This window comes from Cinclus cinclus, chromosome 3, assembly GCF_963662255.1.
Source record: "Cinclus cinclus chromosome 3, bCinCin1.1, whole genome shotgun sequence".
Taxonomy (NCBI): domain Eukaryota; kingdom Metazoa; phylum Chordata; class Aves; order Passeriformes; family Cinclidae; genus Cinclus; species Cinclus cinclus.
The window spans coordinates 64,635,071-64,655,244 of NC_085048.1; the positions used below are offsets into that span (position 1 = coordinate 64,635,071).

Here is a 20,174-nt window from a genome sequence, read left to right on the forward strand (position 1 = left end):
GCTTGATCTATCTCATCTGAAGAGGAGTCTACTGTCTGTTCCATTTCTCTTGCTGCAAACTGAGGGAAGTAGCCTGTTGCTTTTGCATACACATTTGCCCATTAGCTAAACACCAACTGCACAACTGAGCTTGCTTCTATAATACCTTTGGAAATTAACGTTATGTAAATGCACATCCATATCCAATGCCAAAATGCTTAAAACGTATTGTGCCTACCTTCAGCAGTCTGAAAGTTAGCCTAGATTTCCTCTCCAAACTATCTACTGTCAACAAAGATGGGGTAGAGTGTCCCTGCATATCTAAAGATGAAGCTTCACAAAAGTTCCATTTTTCTCCACACTTTTTTAAACTTAGATCAGGCCCCTAATAACTAGCTTGGCTACCATAATTTGATGTATTTTGTATATTTAGATTGCTGCATCTTTAAAGGAAAGAACTCGACAAAAAGATCAGGGTGAGACAATGCACAGAAACATCAAATAACTACTAAGTGATCAGCAGTGTAGCCAATTAGTTTTTGAAATTTTGTAGCAAATGCTTTTCTTGTTTTTTCAAACAGAGCACTAACTTAGTCACAGCTTCAAGTGAAAACGTACAGCCATTTCAAGTCTTTAACTGATCACCACAACACACATACAAAAAAGCATAATTTAATTATCATCTTTTTGCCATGAGTAAGTATTGACAATGAAATATTTAACTGTCAAAAGTCTTTATGAATATCTAAAGGCCTAATACAAATATCCAAACTATTAGTAAACATTTATAATTCAAAGTGTTAACAATAAGACATTTAATAATTCTGCATTAAATCTAACAAGCCTTTTCTAGAAGAATATTAATTTACAGTCATTCTAACAACTCTTTGTACAATAAAAAAAATTAGATTTGTATTTTTCTGCTTCACTTCCCCACCCAACCACCCACATAGTTTTGCTCTCAGATTGAGCTACTAGCCGATCAAGCCTGATGGTAAAAATCCTCTTACAAGGGTCCAAGATCTCAGTTTTAGCGTCCAACTCAAATTCTCTTTGGGAAAAAAAATTCCATGTTTATGTATAATGTGCAAACTGCAACCTGGATCCAGTGCCATCAGAAGTGTGTGCTGCTGTGATCGTCACCAAAGACTAAATCAGTAAAAATTAAGACTTCTCAATTTCCAATTGCTCTCTTATAGACAGCTGTTAGATGACGTCTACAGGAATGATGGATCAAGTGGATTTTATCCTGGTGCTTACTGGGTCAGGTACTTCCCAATTTCATTAGGTCAAACAAATGTTTCTACTCAAGTTCTTCAGTTTCCTCTGTAAAAAGGTCAGCCAAATCTGCCACTGTCAACACTGAGGCTTCTGACTGTTTCATGGAAGAGCTTGTGTGGCTGTGGGAAAAAATTGCACGTGGACATCAGAGAAAGAATCAGTGTAAGTAACCAGCTGTGAGCACTGAAGACTGAGCACACAGTTCAGAGTCAATACCTGCTCATCTTTGAAGCTCAGCAGGAAAATAAACCTTCTGTCCAGGAAAACACACCCATCAGCTACTGCTCTTGTATATTCTAGGTAAGATAAAAAGTACATCTACTGTCCCCAGCTGTGGTCAACACCAAACACTGCAGAAGCAGCAAAACATGGGATAATCCACTTTGACCTCTTAACATTTAAAGAATTTACTTTAGCTTCCAAGCATGAGGTTTAATATTACTTTCAAAACATTAGCCCTCATGGGATAGTTCAACCACTGTACATTTATCCAAGTTTTATGTGCAAAAGTAGTGCTACTTCACAGAATAAATCATTCTTCAACGGCTAAAACTGAATTCTTTCTTAACTAAAGCCAAAGATGTACATGTGATTTTAGTTTCATAATCTGTAACAAGCAAAATTTCCTTAAACTATGGCTTCCTCCTAGATTTACCATGCGAATACCATCTAGTTAAAAGGTTCAATGCTCTTACACTGTCTGCATAAGGAATTTAAATAGCATTTTTGATCCCGCTCCAATCCATCACTGCCTCTAGATTTTGGAAAGATAAACCACAGTGAGAACTGCTTTCTGTGTCTGCACAACAGCCTGATGTATGACTTAGCATCTGGGCAATGCTTGCATGGACTGTGGAGTACAACATGGACCAAGGAGTACAACACAGCACCATCAGACAAGGTTTGTAGGATTAAAAATATAACAAAAAAAAGAACCAATATCCTGTGCTAGAATTTTTAACAGATACTGTTGCTCTAGTGGCAGGCTTAGTACTACTATTCCATCAATTGCAATGTTTTTATGCCATGGAAATAGGTAAACTGAAAAGGTAAATCATATCATAATACATAATTTATTATTTGGTTTTTTATTTAATAAAGTACACAAAACATAACCAAAATATTTTCCAGAGAATTAAAAGACCTTAAGCTGCAAGGTACTGGAACGAGATAAAAATTTTTGAAGTCTTAAAACTGTTTTGCCAGTCAAAACTGCTTGAAGAACAGTTGAAGTTACATATAAAGATATGCATTCCTAATTAGGTATGGTGGAGAACCACCTTTTCATTTTCAGTGCAATAACAATGTTTTAAAAAAATTAAACACATACCTTCTATCTACAGTTTTCAGCATAGTCTGCATTCTCTCTTCTATTGTTGCTTTTATCAGGAACCTATGAACAATCGTAGATCTGAATGTGTTTAAAGAAAAGAAAATGCCACCATAAGTGAGCAGAAAGTTGTACTGTTACTGCCGAAGTTTATAACCATATTTTTGTCTCATACTAATTCTATTAAAAGTGTTGAAAATATGCCTTTGGGTTTTAAGAAATAAATGTTACAAGTGATTAGCAACTTCCATTGACATTTCAGAGTGCTTAGTACTTCCCTGTAAACACACTTTCACTTTACTGATCGCACAGTAAATGAATGTTAAGGTGTATTAGCTAAAATCCTAATGTAGATGCTGGGCAAAGTTCTGCTTTCTGTGTCCTTACTAGAAACATTCTTCCAGAGCCTAAAGAAAAAAGAGTTTTGCCCACTGGTTATATACAATGTTTATACTTCATTGTCACAAATTATTCCAAGAGACAGGCGCTCAATGTGATGGATAATTAAACCTAATACCTAGATTTTAATAATATTATTTTTGAAGACAGCAAAACACTAATTTTTTTAAAAATTAGTCAGTAACTGTAGTCAGTAAACACTAGTGAAATATAAAACCCAAAATGTCAATGAAGATAACACAGAATAAAAATTCCATTTATGAAATAAAATTAAAAAACCCCACAGTAATTTAGAAAAGTGCTAGGCCCAGAAAGTGAAATAGAAAAATGTCAGATCCAAAGCTAAAAATGAAAAAGCATCCCATGCTCCCCAATATAAACATTTTTCAAGGTAAGCACCCTTGAAAATGCTTAGATGGTTTTCAAATCTAAGGTTGAAACTTTGGCAGGTAACATTTCACAGAAGAATGCAGGGCAAATACTTTCAGATTCACAGGCAAAGGTCTACCCCAAAAAAAGAGAAGTAAATAAGAACTGAACTGGTAATAGTTGCACCAGTGACACTAAACAGAGTATTACTTAATGCTCAGTGTACTTGGAGCACAGCCTGTTTTAAAAATAAGCCTTGCTGAAATCTTAATTCTTAAAAAGTACAACGTATTCTTGGTGGTTTTATTGCAAAGTTTTTGCCACAGCTTTTGTGCCAGCATCATGAAGAATTGCAGTGTCAGCTGTTGCAATCAATCTTTCCTATGTCCCCCATGCTAACTCAAGCTCTTTACCAACATACACAAATATCCACCTGTTCATAAACATTCTCTCACATACATGCTCCCTTATGTCCTCCACTCCCTTTGCTTTCATTTCCAGAACACAACCCCCACTATTATTCTACGTTATTGTTATTCCAGAATTGACTGCAGCTATTTTTATTCTTCGTGTACTGGGCTTTTAAGTTTTATTTTTCTAAAGTCACAAGACCTTAGGAAAAACACATACATCTTATATGTTGAGAACAAACTTTCAGTACTGAAAGTTTAAACCCTTTTTAAAGTGTTCAGTACTACCTGTGTCAGAGCAACAAACAAGAAACATGCAAACTCATTAATAATGTCTTCAAAAAGACAGGGGTGAGAGCAGAACTGTGATTTAAAAACTTACCAGTTCTAACGAGTGGGCTGTAACTTTCTTTTTGGAAAAACAGCCCAAACCAAAAAAAGCCCCAAAACAAGGAAACAAAAACAATAAAAAACAACCCAACAATTCATGCAGCTCCTAATCTGGAGCTGAGAATGACCAGTTAGAAAGAGCCTTTCAAGGAAACTCAGAAAGGCCATGCCTGAACTTAGCCATATATGACATAAATGACGAGTTGTTCAGACCTGCAAAGCTAAAAGATTTCTGGACATTTTTGCAAGCAGAACTCCAAAGTTAAAAACTAAGGCAGCAATGACACATAAAATAGGGCAGTAGCTGAACAAGGTTTTTTCAGATCTATTCTGGACCATATCCAGACCACTGAACACAACTGGAAATCTTACTTTGTTTGGCCAATACGATGTACTCTGCCAATAGCCTGTAGCTCATGTGCTGGATTCAGAATGGGCTCCACAAGCAGAACATGAGTTGCTTCGATGATGTTTAGTCCATTGGAACCAGTGTGAAGAGGCAGCAGCAAAATATTGATGTTGGGATCGTATTTAAATGCAGACAGGTTTTCCTAAAAGGCAAACATCACAGCAGTGTGACAAAGTTCCTCAGTGAAGAGTGTGGAAGACAGGATTATATTTTCAACAAATTATAGCAGCTAATGCAGGCTCCAGAGTGAGTGACAATCTTCCAGGTCTGTCATCTCAGAACAGATACATGACAGTCTGAGGAAGGCATGAACTTCTTGCAACACTGACCAATGTGTCTCATCCTTAACTTCCACGCCAATGCATCTTTGTCAAAAGTGAATGTACTGTTTTTCTCCAAATGCTTTAAACTAGGGCTTTTGGAGATTGTAATTTTTACAATGCATAAGTTAGAGATCTAAGCTTTTGCTGCACAAATTTGCTGCCCTTTTAGTTTCTGAAATGAAGCAACGAAGCAAAAGATTAACTTCTATGAACCATGACTTTCCCACTGAAAATAATTTAAGAAAAATATCCTTCATGTACCTGAAATTTACTAATTCCATTGATCTGCGAAAAAACCATGTTGTTGTCATACAAAGCTTTTGAAATTATATCCAACACATCTTGCCACTGTAAAAAAAACAACAAAAAACCATATAACGCAATAAAAGTAACTCAACATTACAAACAGCAATGACAAGTAAAAAATAATTAACTTCCCTAACAAAGATATTAGAAAGCTTTTCAAAACACTAGTATTTGCAATTTTTTAAAAAAAATGTGTGCTAGAAACCATATCTTTCATAAAACTAAGTAATAAGAAAGATTAGCTTGAATCAAATAAATTGGTAGCCATTGCAAAAAGTTTTAAAATATATCAAAAACATCTGGACAACACATTTAAAAACATCTAGAATTTCTACTGCTTCCATACAAATCTAAGTGTTTGCCCTTTAAAGAAACAAGCTTTCACATCTGCTGACTATGATCATTATTCTTGTTCCAGTTATAGGACTTCCCCGACAAATCCTTAAAACAATCAAGTGCTTGTACAGAGTGATTCAACATTTTGGTAGCTAAACTAGTTCTTGAAAATATTATGAATGCTTTAAACTCAAAACACACATGCAAAGACAAGACAGAAAATGGTGATTAATACCGTTGAGAAAACTAAGGACTTGGCCCCTGGATCTTTAAATTGAATTCTCTTCAGTGTTCGGACCACAGCTTCCACTTTGGTGGAGTGACTTCCCTTTGAAAAGTCCAAGAAGCACATTAGTAAAGTAGGATGGTAAAAAGCTCCTTCCACATTCACTGCTTTATTAAATGATGTTATATTAGGTCTCTTACATATCTTACACAGTTAAAAATGAACAGCTTTGAGGGAGGGCAGGTTAAGTAGCACTACTGAAAAGTAGTACTTTTACCTTTCTCTTATAACACACTGCATTAGGATCAGCAATGTGTAACAGCATGTGCAGCACATGGAAGAATGAAGTGCAATGCAGACACATCCTCTAGCTCTGCATGAGGCAAAACAGATGGCCCAAGCAGTGCAGTAGCAGCAAACATGCCCATTAGGCCTCCTGCAGTTTAACTTTGTGGTACGGTCTTTAGAGAATCTTTCAAATGCACATTAAAATTTCCCTACCTTCACCCCTCTTGAAAATGGACCAAGAAAAAACATACCTGAATGCTATTTATGTTGCTTTCATTTCTCATTCTGGCAACATTAAATTTATGTTCAGTACTATGATGCTTGTTAATTATATGTCACGCAGTAAGAGAATTATAAATATAATTAGTTTTTGAATTATGGCAAGCTTCAATGAAAACATCTTTCTATTCTGCATTCAGAAGTATTTTAGTGGTTAACAAATCCAGTACTTTATTCTACATCTTGTCCATTTTGATTTATGTACTCTTCCCTTTCCCCTTAGGTCAGTGAGATACAAAGAGATACCATTATTTTTCCATCTCCTTCAGTATGTACTTTGTATTACAGCAATTTTACCTCATGTCTTCCTTAAAGAAGCCTTTGCTTTCTTACTAGTTCCTACAGACATAGTAATTTCAAGACGTGCTAGATTAAGCAACACAAATACTCCTTTATTTCTGTCTGCACCTGTCTTTTGAACATTGAATTAACTATGTTGGCTCACTACAATGACAGATCAAATTTACTGAAGTCATGCTGCTTGCAGAATTGGCTGGGAAGCATGTCAGCAGTCTCAGCACAAGCTGAGAACCAATGCTGGGCTGCTTGATCACTCTCACATTAAGCAGCTAACACGTAAAAGACTTTCTGCAGACTGTTTTACCAAAGGCTGCAGTAAGCAGTGCAATTTTGTTACCCAAGGTCCTCCACAGTGATTCCAGCTCTGCAACATCACAGACACAGAAATTAACCAGCTTTCTTCAGTGTCATTCCTGCTGCACCTAGTAGACATTGATTGTCCATCTGACTGTAAAGTCAGATGGACAATTAGAAATGCTTATGTTGGAAGGTGCTCCGATGACACATTTGCAGCCCTATGGCTGCTGCCTGCCAATCATTAACACCTACAGTTAGGAGATCTGAGACGAGCTTTTAGGGCTTCTTACGTAATTCCAGGGTCATTTATGTGCTTTGCCAATGCCATTAATCTCTGATTCAGTGATGACAATCCTGGCTAATCTGTTCTAATTGTTTTATCCTCAGAAAGTGTTTTTAGACCTTATCATAGGTTCTATTTTCTCCTGCTCTAACAGGTAGCAGCTTTAGCCACTGTTGTTGGTTTTTCCACCCTTTAAATTCCTGTGACTCACGTGTCAAAGGTAACTTCGTACAACATCAGTAAGGGGGAACTATGGTGCAGCAAACAACAGCACGATGCTCAAAGTGGTCACAGTCTTTTTGCTTTATTTTTAAACAAGATAACTGCGTAAAGTTCTTCATCCCTCTGTCTACATTACGTTAAACTGTAATAGACCTTTTGAACTTACTAGTGACTAAAACTCTGGCTCATAGTGCACACAGAGATTTCCATTTTGCTCTCTATGGAGAGATGAAACTGACAGAAGTACCCTTGTTTTTCAGTCTGTCTTTAAAAATGGTACCCTACTCATTAGCCCTACACCATGAGTCTATCATTTTGTTGAATATTCAGATGACTATTTATAAAGAAATCACCTAGTTCAAATGAATTATGGAACGGTTAACATTAGAACCAAAACCACCCTCTAACCAACAATTTCTGTCTCAGATGACAGGCTGGCAATGCCCAGTGTAATACTGACCAGATACAGGAAGCTTTTACAAAACCAAAACATGCAGGGATGCCAGTAAATCTCTCAGTATGAAATGCTTCCATTTACAGTAGTCCTTTTGCATCTAAGACATTACCTTAAGATGGTTACAATAAAGGGTAAGATAGAAAGAGAGGCAGTAAATACTTTAAGAGACTGGAGGGATCGAGAAAGATCAGACTAAAATATAAACGCTCAATGTATCACACAATCTGCATATCTATCCCAAAGGTACTAGTCTTAACCTCAGTATTCTATAGAAACCATAGTAAGCTTGTTATTCTTTGTTAACCGTCCTTTAATGGAATATGAGGTAGAAACTTTATTTTTAACAATGCTGCTCGTTTAGATAGTAAATACAGTGAAGCTACAGTGTAAATTTTTAATTCTTCATGAACTAAGAATAAGCATTGCTCAAGCAAATTCACACAGAATTAGTATTTTTGCATTGTTCAAAGTTTTTGATGCAGAAATACTTCAAGAAAACACTACAACTCTTTACACAGGACAGTAGATGACATACCCTTTCAGTGTCTTATGAAATTTGGTTATTCCTGTTATTTTTTATTGTAATTTATGAAACGTATTTGACATTTGGTTAGAAACAGGGTGATATTGCTAAACTGTATACAGAATTAATAAGTAGAAAGCCCTGCACAAAACAATGTTTTAAAAAGTACCACTTAAAAATACAGCCTATTTACTCCCCCTGGTGCCACATACTGTCAACTACTTGAAGAATTCGAGTTAGGAATCAACTACTCATAAAATGGAATTCCATTTGTCCAGGGAGGTAGAAATAACTAGTATGAATGTGGTAGCATTGTATTCAACACAGGGTATCAACCCTAGAAATTGTGCAAGGTTCAAGGAGACTTGAACCTATCACAGAAGTCTGTCAGCACAACTAGTTTTTTAACTATAAATCAGATTAAAATTATGTCAAATAATGTTCAGCTGTGTTATAATCATATTTCAGTGAAAGACAGCAGTATCCTCTAAACTGAAGTATTATCAATGTATTTAACCTTTGCATTTTAGCCCAGCATCCTCTATTTTCTCCACAAATGCAATAAAGACAAGTTTTTTTGTTTCAGCAACATTCTACAAGACATTCATGCAGAGCAAACATGCACCTATGCACTCCATATGTCAGTATTGATAGACTCATACTTTCTCTTCAACCCAATGAAAACACTCAGTTGGCAAAAAAAGCAGATACAACAGTGCAATCAGGACTGAATTCCTACACATTTATGTCTGGAGGTTTTGTCATTAGGACAAACTATCAGACTGCACACTACACTTGTCTGCCTAACTGCAGTATGCTAAAAACACAACAAATATGCACTGCAGAAAGTTGGGGCCACAGAACTCCTGCAGACAGCTCACCTTTACAGGAATATCATCCTCCTGGTTTGCAGCTTCTGCAGTGAAGACATAAGATATTTCTTTATGAGATGTTGTCTGCCTGCAAATGGCACATTTAATTGAGCTCCGGCGGGTGCCAACACTGTACTGCTGGATGATGATTGCTATGCATTCATTGCAAAAGCAGTGTCCACACGTCAGCACTGCCCACTATGCAGGAAACAAAAAACCCAAACAACAGTTTCAGTTTTGGACCAGTGCAAAAGTAATCTATGATAAGCTACATTTTCATAGAGAAATTAGTTATTTTCATGATACACATCAGATTAAAGAAGAAATGTACAACTGTTGCACTCCAGCTGCTAAAAAGCCTGAATTTCAAAGTTTCCCAGCACAGAGACATTCCTGAGCTAAAAGAAGTCTCTGCATTTATTGTTCATTGTTTGCATTTTCTCAGTTTTGAACTTCAGGAAAGACATTACCATCTTTCATTTCTATGAAAGATGATTCTTAATGCTTTATATGTAAACACAGGTAAAGTATTTACATAATTTCTTTTTTAAATTACAGAAATATTTTTATTTACCTTTTATAAAATTCTTTATCTGTGCATTCATACTAGATTAGTCATATTTAATAAGTCATAGAAAAAAATGCTTTCATTTTTCCCTACTGGTAAGTCCTAGAGAACATCTTTGGACTTAAGAAGAAAGATTTTGTACACAGTGTCTTATTAATCTCTTTTTGACAGAATGTATACAAAACAGAAGATTGCATTGCAGAAGCTGTTCTTCCCTGGTGAGCCCAGAGTATCTACATGTCAGCCGGAATGTCCCATAACAGAGAAGCAATGGGTAAACCAGTAGTTTTGAAATTCAAAATAATATCTTTTGCTGTAGGAGTTTTTTAGGCCATTCCAAGAGGAAAAACTAGTAGTTTTCACAGGACCAAGTAGCAAAGGAATTGACCGATTATCAAGCAGAAAGTCTCTTAGACTTTGTAAGGTTTTTCAAAATGTGCAGAAACCAGATGCAAATTATTTTAAAACGTCTTTGCAACATGAAAGCTGCTATCATCTACAGCAGTAGTCTTGCTGTTAAGAAAAGGTACAAAAATTAAGAGATTATTTTCCTTTTCAGTGAGCTCTTCCAGCTCTGAGATAAAGAATAATGGTAGTCTACAGGACTAACAGCTGTTCTCTCTAAAAACCTGTATTACCCTTGGAAGAAAAGCACAGAGGATATTTTAGAAACATGGCAGGACAGCAGTTCATGCTTACGCAGGTCTATAATGTAAAGAGAAGCTAAACCTCCTTAAAATAGCTACCCTAAAAGAAAGGGACAATTTAGTGTGACTATATAGGAGTCCTTTCATGTTTTTAGCTAATGCATGGTAAGTCAAGTTTAAACTATGGCTTTGTACTTTATTATATAGATTAAGTTTCATTTGAATTTCAACTCCTACAGTTCAGAAGGGAAGTGGTGGGGAAAGAAATCCACATTGCCAGTATTTATTCTATTAGATTTTGCTACTGTTTGCATATGTAATACTCTTCTTTAGAAGAAAAATATAGCATCAATAATAACTATAAAATACAATAGTATACAATAGATGGTTTCTTCTTTCTGTTAGCTTATAAATGGGAAATAAATATTTCTGCCAAAAGTACAACTTCAAAGTTATAAAACAAATCATGAACACGCTTTTGGAGCACTAAAGCACTGATGTCAAGTGCTAAAAGAAGTAGACATGCTTGTATCTGATAAAGATGGTATTTCTGGGGAGAGATTGGTTGGTACATTACAGGAAACAGCTCACTTCCTCTGTTTCATTACAACATCCATTAAAAAAAAAGATCTTGACAATTTGACACCAACTGGCTCAACTCTAGCTGAAGATGTTCTAAAACTAAAATCTGCTGAATAAGCACCTTACCTGTCTTCCCAGTTGACGTGCACAGATTGGACATGGTTCTGGGTTAACTCCTCCAGTAGTTTTATCCTGGGACTATAAATTAGAAAAAAAAAGCTTTATGTTTTGCTATTCTATATTTAAAACAAGTTTCTAGAAAAAAAATGAATAATGAAGCCATTAAAAGAAATCAAACCAAAACACTGTGTGAGCAAATTGAAAACATATTCATATACTCAAGGCCATCTTGAGGACCTGAAAAAATATCTAACTTATGGTAAGCAAAAGGAGCACTTTTCATGTTCTACAGTCCTTCAGATGGCATCTTCAGCTCTATAACAGCTCTGAAAAATCCTGGTAAAATATAAGCTTCAAACAAGAAACTTCACATATTTTCAGTTTAAAACCCTCAGCTTCGCATTGCAAAAACACTTAAATTTTGCTTAACTATGCTTACTTTAACATAAATGCATTTACTTAAACACTATGATTGAAATAACATATAATATGTGGAGATCATCTGTTTTGGTTTGGTTTTGTGTTTTTTTTAACACTTACTTAAACTCCAGATGTGATTATCTTTCTGTTTCAGGTAAGCTCTTTGTAAAATACCAAGGGTATGCAGAGACATACATAATTTTATTAGGCTTCTACTAAACACAGTCCAGTTACTTTAAATGAAAACTTTAAGCATCTAAACTAGTTCATAGTTTAATAAGCATGTATTAAGCAAGGAACTATAATCTATAATAGTTTTATGAGCACATAGTAACACAAAGAACAGCACACCAAATTTGAAAATGTCATGAATCTTCACAGAAAACACAATTTCTTTAAGACAGAAATTAAAAAAAAAAAAACAGTAAGTTTCTTCCCTTCCACAGTGTAAACAGAGTACATCACTTAGGTAAAGACCAAGGAATCATTAATCTTACTTTCTCCAGATTACTGAGGTACAGAAGTTGCCCTAATTTCTTTTGAAGTTGTGATTTAGCAACTGCCTTGTCATTTAGAAGTTTCACTCGATTTTGCTCTACCTGTGAAAACAACATTAAATATGTGTTAGAGGGGGGGAAAAAAAGTTGAGTTTTATAATAAGACTTTTTTTTTTTTGTGAAATTCAGATGAGTAATTTACTGGTGACAGATACAAAACCAGCTCATGCTGGAAATTTACAATGTGCTTCTCCCCAAGCAAAATCATTCATCTATTCCTTTCCTGTAGCCAGTATGAACACAGCACGGTGAATGGGCTGAGACACAGAAGATACACAAAATTGCTTTTTATTGTTTTATTTACATTACTGGTTTGTTACAGAAACAAAATTAAAATAACCCAACTTTTTAGAAGTTTCTTTCGAACTTCATTCAATTGATTATTTTCTTACAATTGTGTATGCGTGTGTGTATATATATATATATATATATATACACATATATATACACACTAGAATCAACTGCTGGTTCCAAAAACAATGTGTAAGAGACAATTATTTTCTTTATATTTCTTAGAAATTTCCACTTTTGATTTAACTTATGCAAGGATGGAAACACCAAGATGACTTTTTTAGATTAATTACAGCTGATGGTGAAGAAGTGTAATACTGCAGAAGAGGTGAGTACCTGAAGGATCAAGGCCAAAGTAATGGGTGTTTCTTTTATGGCTGCATGTACATGCATAAGTCTTAAGACTTTGTTAGGCATTTGTTAAGCAAAGTGCTCCTTTTTAAAAATTGTTTTTATACAAAGATGAAATTTACTTCCTTATAGAAAGAAGTACTTTTACCTAACTCAATCTCACAGGAAAAATAAAACACAAAATGTGCCTACAGAAAAATACTTCTATTGGTGCAAAAAAAAAATTGAGGATAAATCAACCCAGCATTTTCTCTACCATCATGAACAGTCAGGGGTAGCTCAGAAACTTCAAAATACTGAAAAAACTATTTTTCTTTGAGTGCTCACTCTCTTTTATATAGGTGTTTGTGGAAAGTATCCATACGGGTGAGGAATCAGGTCAACTTAATTTTCCATCAGCTTGGAAAACTGGGCAATTTTACAGAAAGGAAGGAAGTTGCTGCTGCTGAAAGGACAGCAATCTTTTGGAAACAAGCCACTCTGTCAGAAGGCTAACAAAAACATATCAAAGTAGCAGTTATAAGCTCAAAATGGCCCAAGTACTTAATGTAGAAATAAGTAAGAATTCTATACTCCACCAATCCTGTCCAAAATGAAAACAGAGACACATTATAGACATTATACATAAGATTCAGATGCGGATTTTATTTCTGTAGTAGGTAGGTTCCTTCAAAAAGAAGCCATTCTTTCCTGCCCAGTACTCTACCTCATGAGGTTCTATAATGTGAAGCACTGGTGGATTTGGTTTTGGCTCATCAGGGTGACGCACTCTCAGTCGTTCTGTCGCCATTGCCAGTTCATCAATAGCAGACACGTGATCCCTAAGGACCATCCAATACTCATGAAGTAGCTGTAAGAAAACCCCACACAAATGAACAGCAGAACTGAATTGAGTTACACTTACATGACTCTGCCATACAACGTAAAATCAAATATGAGAATCTTTTTGGAGGAAGAAACAATATTTCTTTACAGCATTCAGCCACAACAATTATAATGGAAAACAAGCATCATTTTGCCTGTTCTCTTTTCCTGGCTCTCTGTATAAACAATTATAAATAGCTGTCTCTCATTTCTTCTACAACTACTAGTATTACAATAATTAACGCAATTAAAACTTCAGAAACAAAATGCCTTGCAAAACAAAGAAAACCCCCAAACCCTGCTGAATAAAAAAATAGTTATTGCACAGATTATCACCCTTGCAATTCAATGTATGTTAGAGTAGTATGAACCACTGAATCAGTATTCCAAGCCACAACAGACAGAATTATAACACATTCTCATTGGCATATTAGTCCCATCTTTTGTTTCCTAACGCAAAGGCACACGAAAAGACTGTGTTCCTTCTTCAAAGTCTGAAGCTGAACTGAATTATAGAATGGGCCAGTGTTGGATTTGCTGAGTCTTCCTACATTCTGATTCAAGTAAACAGATCAACACATTTAATTATATCGTTATACTGTCTTAATAGATACAACTACATTGCTTAGTAATTTCATTAGTAGCCACCATAGTTTTTATAAACTCTTAAATTATATATAAAGAATTTAAAATCAAATCCTGTAATAAGCACTGTGGAAAAGGTTGGTGTATGTAAAGCCTAATTTCAGGAATACAACTTAGATGTGCAAATATTCAGCTGCAATTTGTTTATAATAAATTAAATGGACCACAAAACCATTTGATCACCATGTAATTTACTGTACCTTATATTCCTTCTTCCATGCTTCAAAGAGTTCCAGGAATACACTCCCTTCTTCAGTTAGCCTAACATCCATTCGGTGAGCTTTGGCAAAGGAGAGAAGAGCTTTCAAGGCACGCTCAGTTTCACTGGTTGCCCAGAGCCCTCTGCTTGTGGTGGGCACACGATCATCGACAAGCCCTTCTTGGTCTTCTATCATCTCCTCAAATATTGCCATTTGGCCTTTAACACTTCAAAACAAACCCAGCAAAACAATTAGCTCTGATTTTGCACTTCCACATCCATCTGTACTTATTAATCATCTATTTCAGCCTTCTTATATATGATTCAAGGATAATGCAAACCAAGCAAATAAAAACAGCTGTTTTATTACCTAATCAAAACCTGGCTTTGAACACAGTGACCTCGGTACCAATCCTCAGGCCGTTCTGTCAGCTCAGAATCATCAATAGCTTTTGTCAAGGCTTCCACATCTAAATCATCCTTCAGTAGTTATTAATGTCAAATTCATTAAAAATTTTAAATTCTGATTGTTTATATAAGCAAGAATTACAGTTAAACTCTTATGCAAAATTTGCCGTGTATTTCCCTGTGAAAGAACAGTACAGCTTCCCAGTTCTCTCATTGACAAATAATGCTAATTCAGAAATACATCAATTCTTCCTGATTCCAGCAGTCATGAAGCAACAGAACTCGCATTGATAAAGACTTCTCAAAACTTTTCTCAGTAACCTCAGGACTTTTCAGTCCAATTTTGACATTGTGAGGGATATGAGAGAGAGAAGTCCAAAAGAAAGCATTTGGAGAGCTGGAATCTATGTCTCTCAGTACTGCCCACTGTGCATACTTCTCTGACACCCTGTGCTGGTGTCACCCTTCTTTCAGCTTCATCCTGAGATCTCTTCTCTCATTGTAACATTGAATGAGGATGGTATTATACCACTTGCAGCTGGGCTGCAACTAAATATTTGCACAAATAGGACTATATGTTAAATTAGCATACTTGTATTTATACACATGCTTTCTGAACATGCCAGCATTTAATTTCAAATGTATGGTCATATTATAGCAGCTTGAGAGAAAGTGGCATGGATTCAGTCCTTGGAAACCATTTCTTCAAATGAAATTTACATAGAAAATTAAATCTAAGAGAACTACTATCAAAGCCATGAGCAAGAAGTCACTGTCATTTGGTCAAACTTATTTCAGAAAGCAAACTAATTCAACTTCCACTTTTTCTACAAGTGAGAAATTTATAAAGCTATGAACTTACCTATGCATAAAGAGCTTTGACTCATATTCTGTGAACAACTCGTCAGCCTTACAAAAGACACAGCTTCAACACAAAATAGAAAACAGAAACACTCAGAATTTCATCAGAGACCAAATTACCATAAACCCTTAAACCAAAATATAAAATCACACAAAATTCTTTTAGAAGAACAAATTAATAGTCACACATACAATAATATTGCTGACACTAGAAGATTTTATAGAAATAAAACCAAAGGTCATGATTCTAACAATGGATCTGTGGTATCTGTGTGCATACAGCTGCCGAGTACATAATAAAAACTTTAGTATGTTATTTCAAATAAAGAAAAATTTAGCAATACACATCTAAGGTATTTTCTGTTTTCAAGACCTACTTGTTAAGTGGCAATCTAACAGGTCGCAAATGGCAGATAGTGGCAGCCTCAATAACCTGCTTAGAGGGAGGGCCTTCTAAGTTCTTTACTGCTTCTCTTACAATCTTCTGGAACTTCTTCACTTCATCCAGCTGGGTTGTGAGTAGGTACTGAAGGCCTCTGCAATCACGGAATCTGATTTAAAGAAAAAGGGAAATTACTGTACAGCAAGACACCAAATCCAAACTTGATTCAGTATTTTAAAGTAGAAGAGAAGCAGCTAAATAGCAATCTAGGACAATATACAAAGTTGGTACCACAAGAAAATGCTAATTACCACTACATGCAATGCTGTCAGAAACCACCCCAGTATCCCCAGAGCTGATGCCTGGTCTTAATTAAAAGACTCCTTCTAACATTTGAGAGGTGTAGCCAAATACTAGTAGTGAACACCAACCTGCAATATTTTGGTCCACAGTACAAATCTACTAAAGGTAAACCATTTCACATACTTACAGTCTCACTTGTGTCTGCTGGCCAACAAAGGTGTTTTCATTGAATCTATGCAATTCACAGCAGACACACATACCCATCACAAAAATACACTTCATTCAGCAAGTTAGCTTTCATAGTTGAATTTATTAAATGGACACAACAGTAAACTATTTTCCTAAAACCTAGCTGTCTTTTGTGTTTGGAGGGCTGTTGCAGTAATGAACACAAGTTAAGCACTTCCCACTTTTCCTGAGAGCAGAAGTCTCTTACTGAAATAAAGTGCATCATTCCTAAGGTCTGACATTGATGTACAAGATTATGATTCTACACAATACGGAAAGTTTGATCCACAACATCCATTATGTACAGAGAGTGCAGAGAGCAAAGCACAGGTTTAACACTACTAAAGCTTGGCATTCAGTATGACCTACTTCAGTAAAGTGCATTTTAAAATAACATAGAAAAAGTTTGCCTAGCCAGGTGGTCTGCAAATAAATATAAGTTGCAACCACGAGTCTGCTGTTATTATCATCAACTGCCAAATAACACCAGCTTTATAAAAATCTCCCTCACTATATCATGGATTAATCATATTCAGTACTCAATTAAGAGTACTTGTTTCCACCACTGACCAGTAGCACTTGTTAAGACATTGTTTATCTCATATGCTAAAATAAATTAAAAAGGAAGTAAGCTTTATCCCTGTGTTATAAGAGACAGTTTAGTCACAGATAGCTTTTCCAAAGTTATACAATCTGTAAGCAGCAATTCAAGAAGACAATTTCTGATTGCCTAATTTCAATCAAGGAAAAAAAAAAAAATCAGTGACACAGGGCAACATACAGATGGATGCATAGGCATTAAGGTTTTGCATGAACGTGCAAACAATCCTTTCTTTCAACCAGAATGTGTTGCTATCACTCTCAAATAACCATGAAACATTCATATCCAGACTCACAGACTGGCTGAGGTTGGAAAGGGCCTCAGGGTGTTGTCTTGCTCAACTGCTCTCCTCAAGCAGGGTGACCTAGAGCTGGTTGCCCAGGACCATGCCCAGACAACTTTTGAGTATCTCAAGGATGGAGACCCCACAAACCTCTCCAGGGTACCTGTTCCTGTGCTCAGTCACCCTCACAGTAAAAAAGCATTCCTTGATGTTCAGAGGGAACATCTTGTGTTTCAGTTTGTGCCCACTGCCTCTTGTGCTGAAGAAAAAAGTTTTGTATCTTTACGTAGATTATTCAATAGAATTATGTTAAGTACTGAAAATAAAAGATGCATTTACTTCCATCAAGAAGAAATTTCAACCTTTTGGAATCGTGATGGCAGAGTAGTCACAGTGGAAGATAAATCTTTACATATGGAATTAAAATATGTGTGTATCTTAAATATTTAAATTTATACACGTTTTATAAACTTCTACACAGATGTATATATATTTATATACATAATAAACTGTATTTGACTAAAACATAATTCAGAAAGACTGTATTTCAGAGCATAAGTTCACATATCTGAGAAAATTGCCTGAAGTTGAACTATCAGAGCACTGTCCTTCCTATGTCTCCCTTTTCTGTGATGAACTTACAGACCTTCATCCAGAATGTACGAGAGGGGGTTAGGAGGAAAGGGTCTATTCAATCCTAAAATTTAGGGGGGACCTTATCGCTTTCTACATTTATCTAACTGGAAAGTACAGAGAAGACAGAGTTAAACTTTGGTCAAAGGCACCTGGCAAAAGAACAAGAGACAATGTACACATGATGCAACACAGGAAATATTAACTAGGTAAAAGAGTTTTAATGTCTTTTCCACCAAGTGGGCTAAATACTGGAACTGGCTTCACACAGAGACTATTGAATCTCCCTTCTTGGAGATACTTAACAAGTCAAATTCCTGTGCAATTTTAATGGATTGAACGAGCATGCAGTCTGGACCTTAAGATGCGGGTTGATTTAAGTGACCTCTGAATGTCCCTTCTGAATTCATTACCCTGTAACTGAACCCAAAAAGAAGTGGTATAGTGTTGTCTTGAACATGAAACCAACTTCAAATTCTTTGCTCAGAAAAACACTGATGCAATTTTATGGTGTTAGACAAGGATTTTCTGCTATTGTCTGTCTACTTTCAATTTAAGCAAGCCAATTTCTTTTACAGGTTGGCCAATTTTAAACTTTAAATTCTTCTTACTCAGCAGTTTTATGAGTATAGAAGACTGTAAAACCACAGTAAATAATACAGAAGAACATTTCAAAGAATGCTTATCTAAGAGAAAACAGTAATTTTCCTGCTTTTCTTTCCAAGTCTTCGATCTAGTTGCGCTTTTTCAGGGACTGGCTTTGAAACATAATTGCAGTCCAGATGCTCTGAAGCAAAAATGTCTGCTAACTGCAACTGCTAGCACAAACTAGTAAGAACACCTGAGTAGATTTAACTGTATTTGAGAGCCTATTTCAGTTTTTCTCTTACTTCTCTGCCATGGAGAGTTTACTCGTCTGCTGTTTGTAGTTGCAGGTTATTTCATTTTGCACACGTTGAACAAGCTCCTCATCAATGGCATACTGTATGGCTGTCTGGATGACATCCAACCACCAAGGAGAACCTGAATGTATCTGTATGAAAAACGAGAGATTCATCCTTGAACATTCAACAGAAAACCAATCTACTCATTGCAGCAGAGGTGTATATTGCTCTTTAGGCCATGATCAAACACTGGCTAATTCCACAAAAAGTGGAGGATAAGAGCGTGATTTAAAAATATTTCATCTTCTGCTGATGTGTAAACACATGACTAAGAAACTGTACATTCTTCACACCTTTATATTCCTTCAGTAGAGTCAGATTCACCAAGGCTATCTACACAGAACAGCCACACAGAGATACCATGATCTCAATTTTTTTTCCTTCTCTCTCTCAAAAGGAGATGAAGAGATCATTTAATCAGAGAAAGCAAATTTCCCTGTGACATTAATACAGCAGCACTGAAGTGACCCTGTAATTTTAATAGGTGAAAGAAGATAAACAGCTAGAGTTCTGGATAAATAGACGAAAACAATATTACTTAAAAATGCCAAAAGTCAAGAGACAAAACCTTTAAGAGGTACCTGCCTTTCTTTGAAGTTCCCGAATGGTTTGAAGGACTGGCTGTAAGGCCTGATGGGCTTCTGCAACTTCTGCATTGGATTTACTCATATAATGCTGTCGAAGTTGTTCTGCCTGTATGGAAATAAGAGCTTAAACTATGCACAAATCATATCTGTGAGGAATACTGCAAACATAAAAACTCCTCAGCTACCATAGTGTTTTTTAAATGGTTACCTGCGTCTTACCACCTTCATTTGTAAGCAATACTTAGCAGTATTTTTTTTCCTCTAGAATCCAGCATTTATTAGTAAGCCAAAACATATTTGAGAAGACAAATTACTATCAAGATGCTAACTGTGCAGCTTTGCTTATGGGTAAGCCCAAACAACACAACAGAAATATAATACATTACAAAAGGGAACTGGAATATAACTCAGCATTCTTACT

At 35.8% G+C, this 20,174-nt stretch overlaps 1 protein-coding gene across 1 annotated transcript in view; it reads right to left on the reverse strand.

Annotated features, from left to right (window-relative positions):
* Positions 1-635: 635 nt before the first annotated feature.
* Positions 636-20,174, reverse strand: part of SHPRH (SNF2 histone linker PHD RING helicase) — a 46,487-nt gene continuing 26,948 nt past the window's right edge. The window contains exons 16-29 of the mRNA XM_062490127.1: positions 19,752-19,859; positions 19,113-19,255; positions 16,170-16,343; positions 15,794-15,856; positions 14,525-14,750; positions 13,522-13,665; positions 12,114-12,215; positions 11,203-11,274; positions 9,289-9,477; positions 5,768-5,860; positions 5,152-5,238; positions 4,531-4,709; positions 2,591-2,671; positions 636-1,379 (exon numbers count right to left, since the gene is read on the reverse strand). Coding sequence (XP_062346111.1) covers positions 1,283-1,379; positions 2,591-2,671; positions 4,531-4,709; positions 5,152-5,238; positions 5,768-5,860; positions 9,289-9,477; positions 11,203-11,274; positions 12,114-12,215; positions 13,522-13,665; positions 14,525-14,750; positions 15,794-15,856; positions 16,170-16,343; positions 19,113-19,255; positions 19,752-19,859 — 1,758 coding nt within the window. The 3' untranslated portion in view covers positions 636-1,282. The remainder of the gene's footprint in view (positions 1,380-2,590; positions 2,672-4,530; positions 4,710-5,151; positions 5,239-5,767; positions 5,861-9,288; positions 9,478-11,202; positions 11,275-12,113; positions 12,216-13,521; positions 13,666-14,524; positions 14,751-15,793; positions 15,857-16,169; positions 16,344-19,112; positions 19,256-19,751; positions 19,860-20,174) is intronic.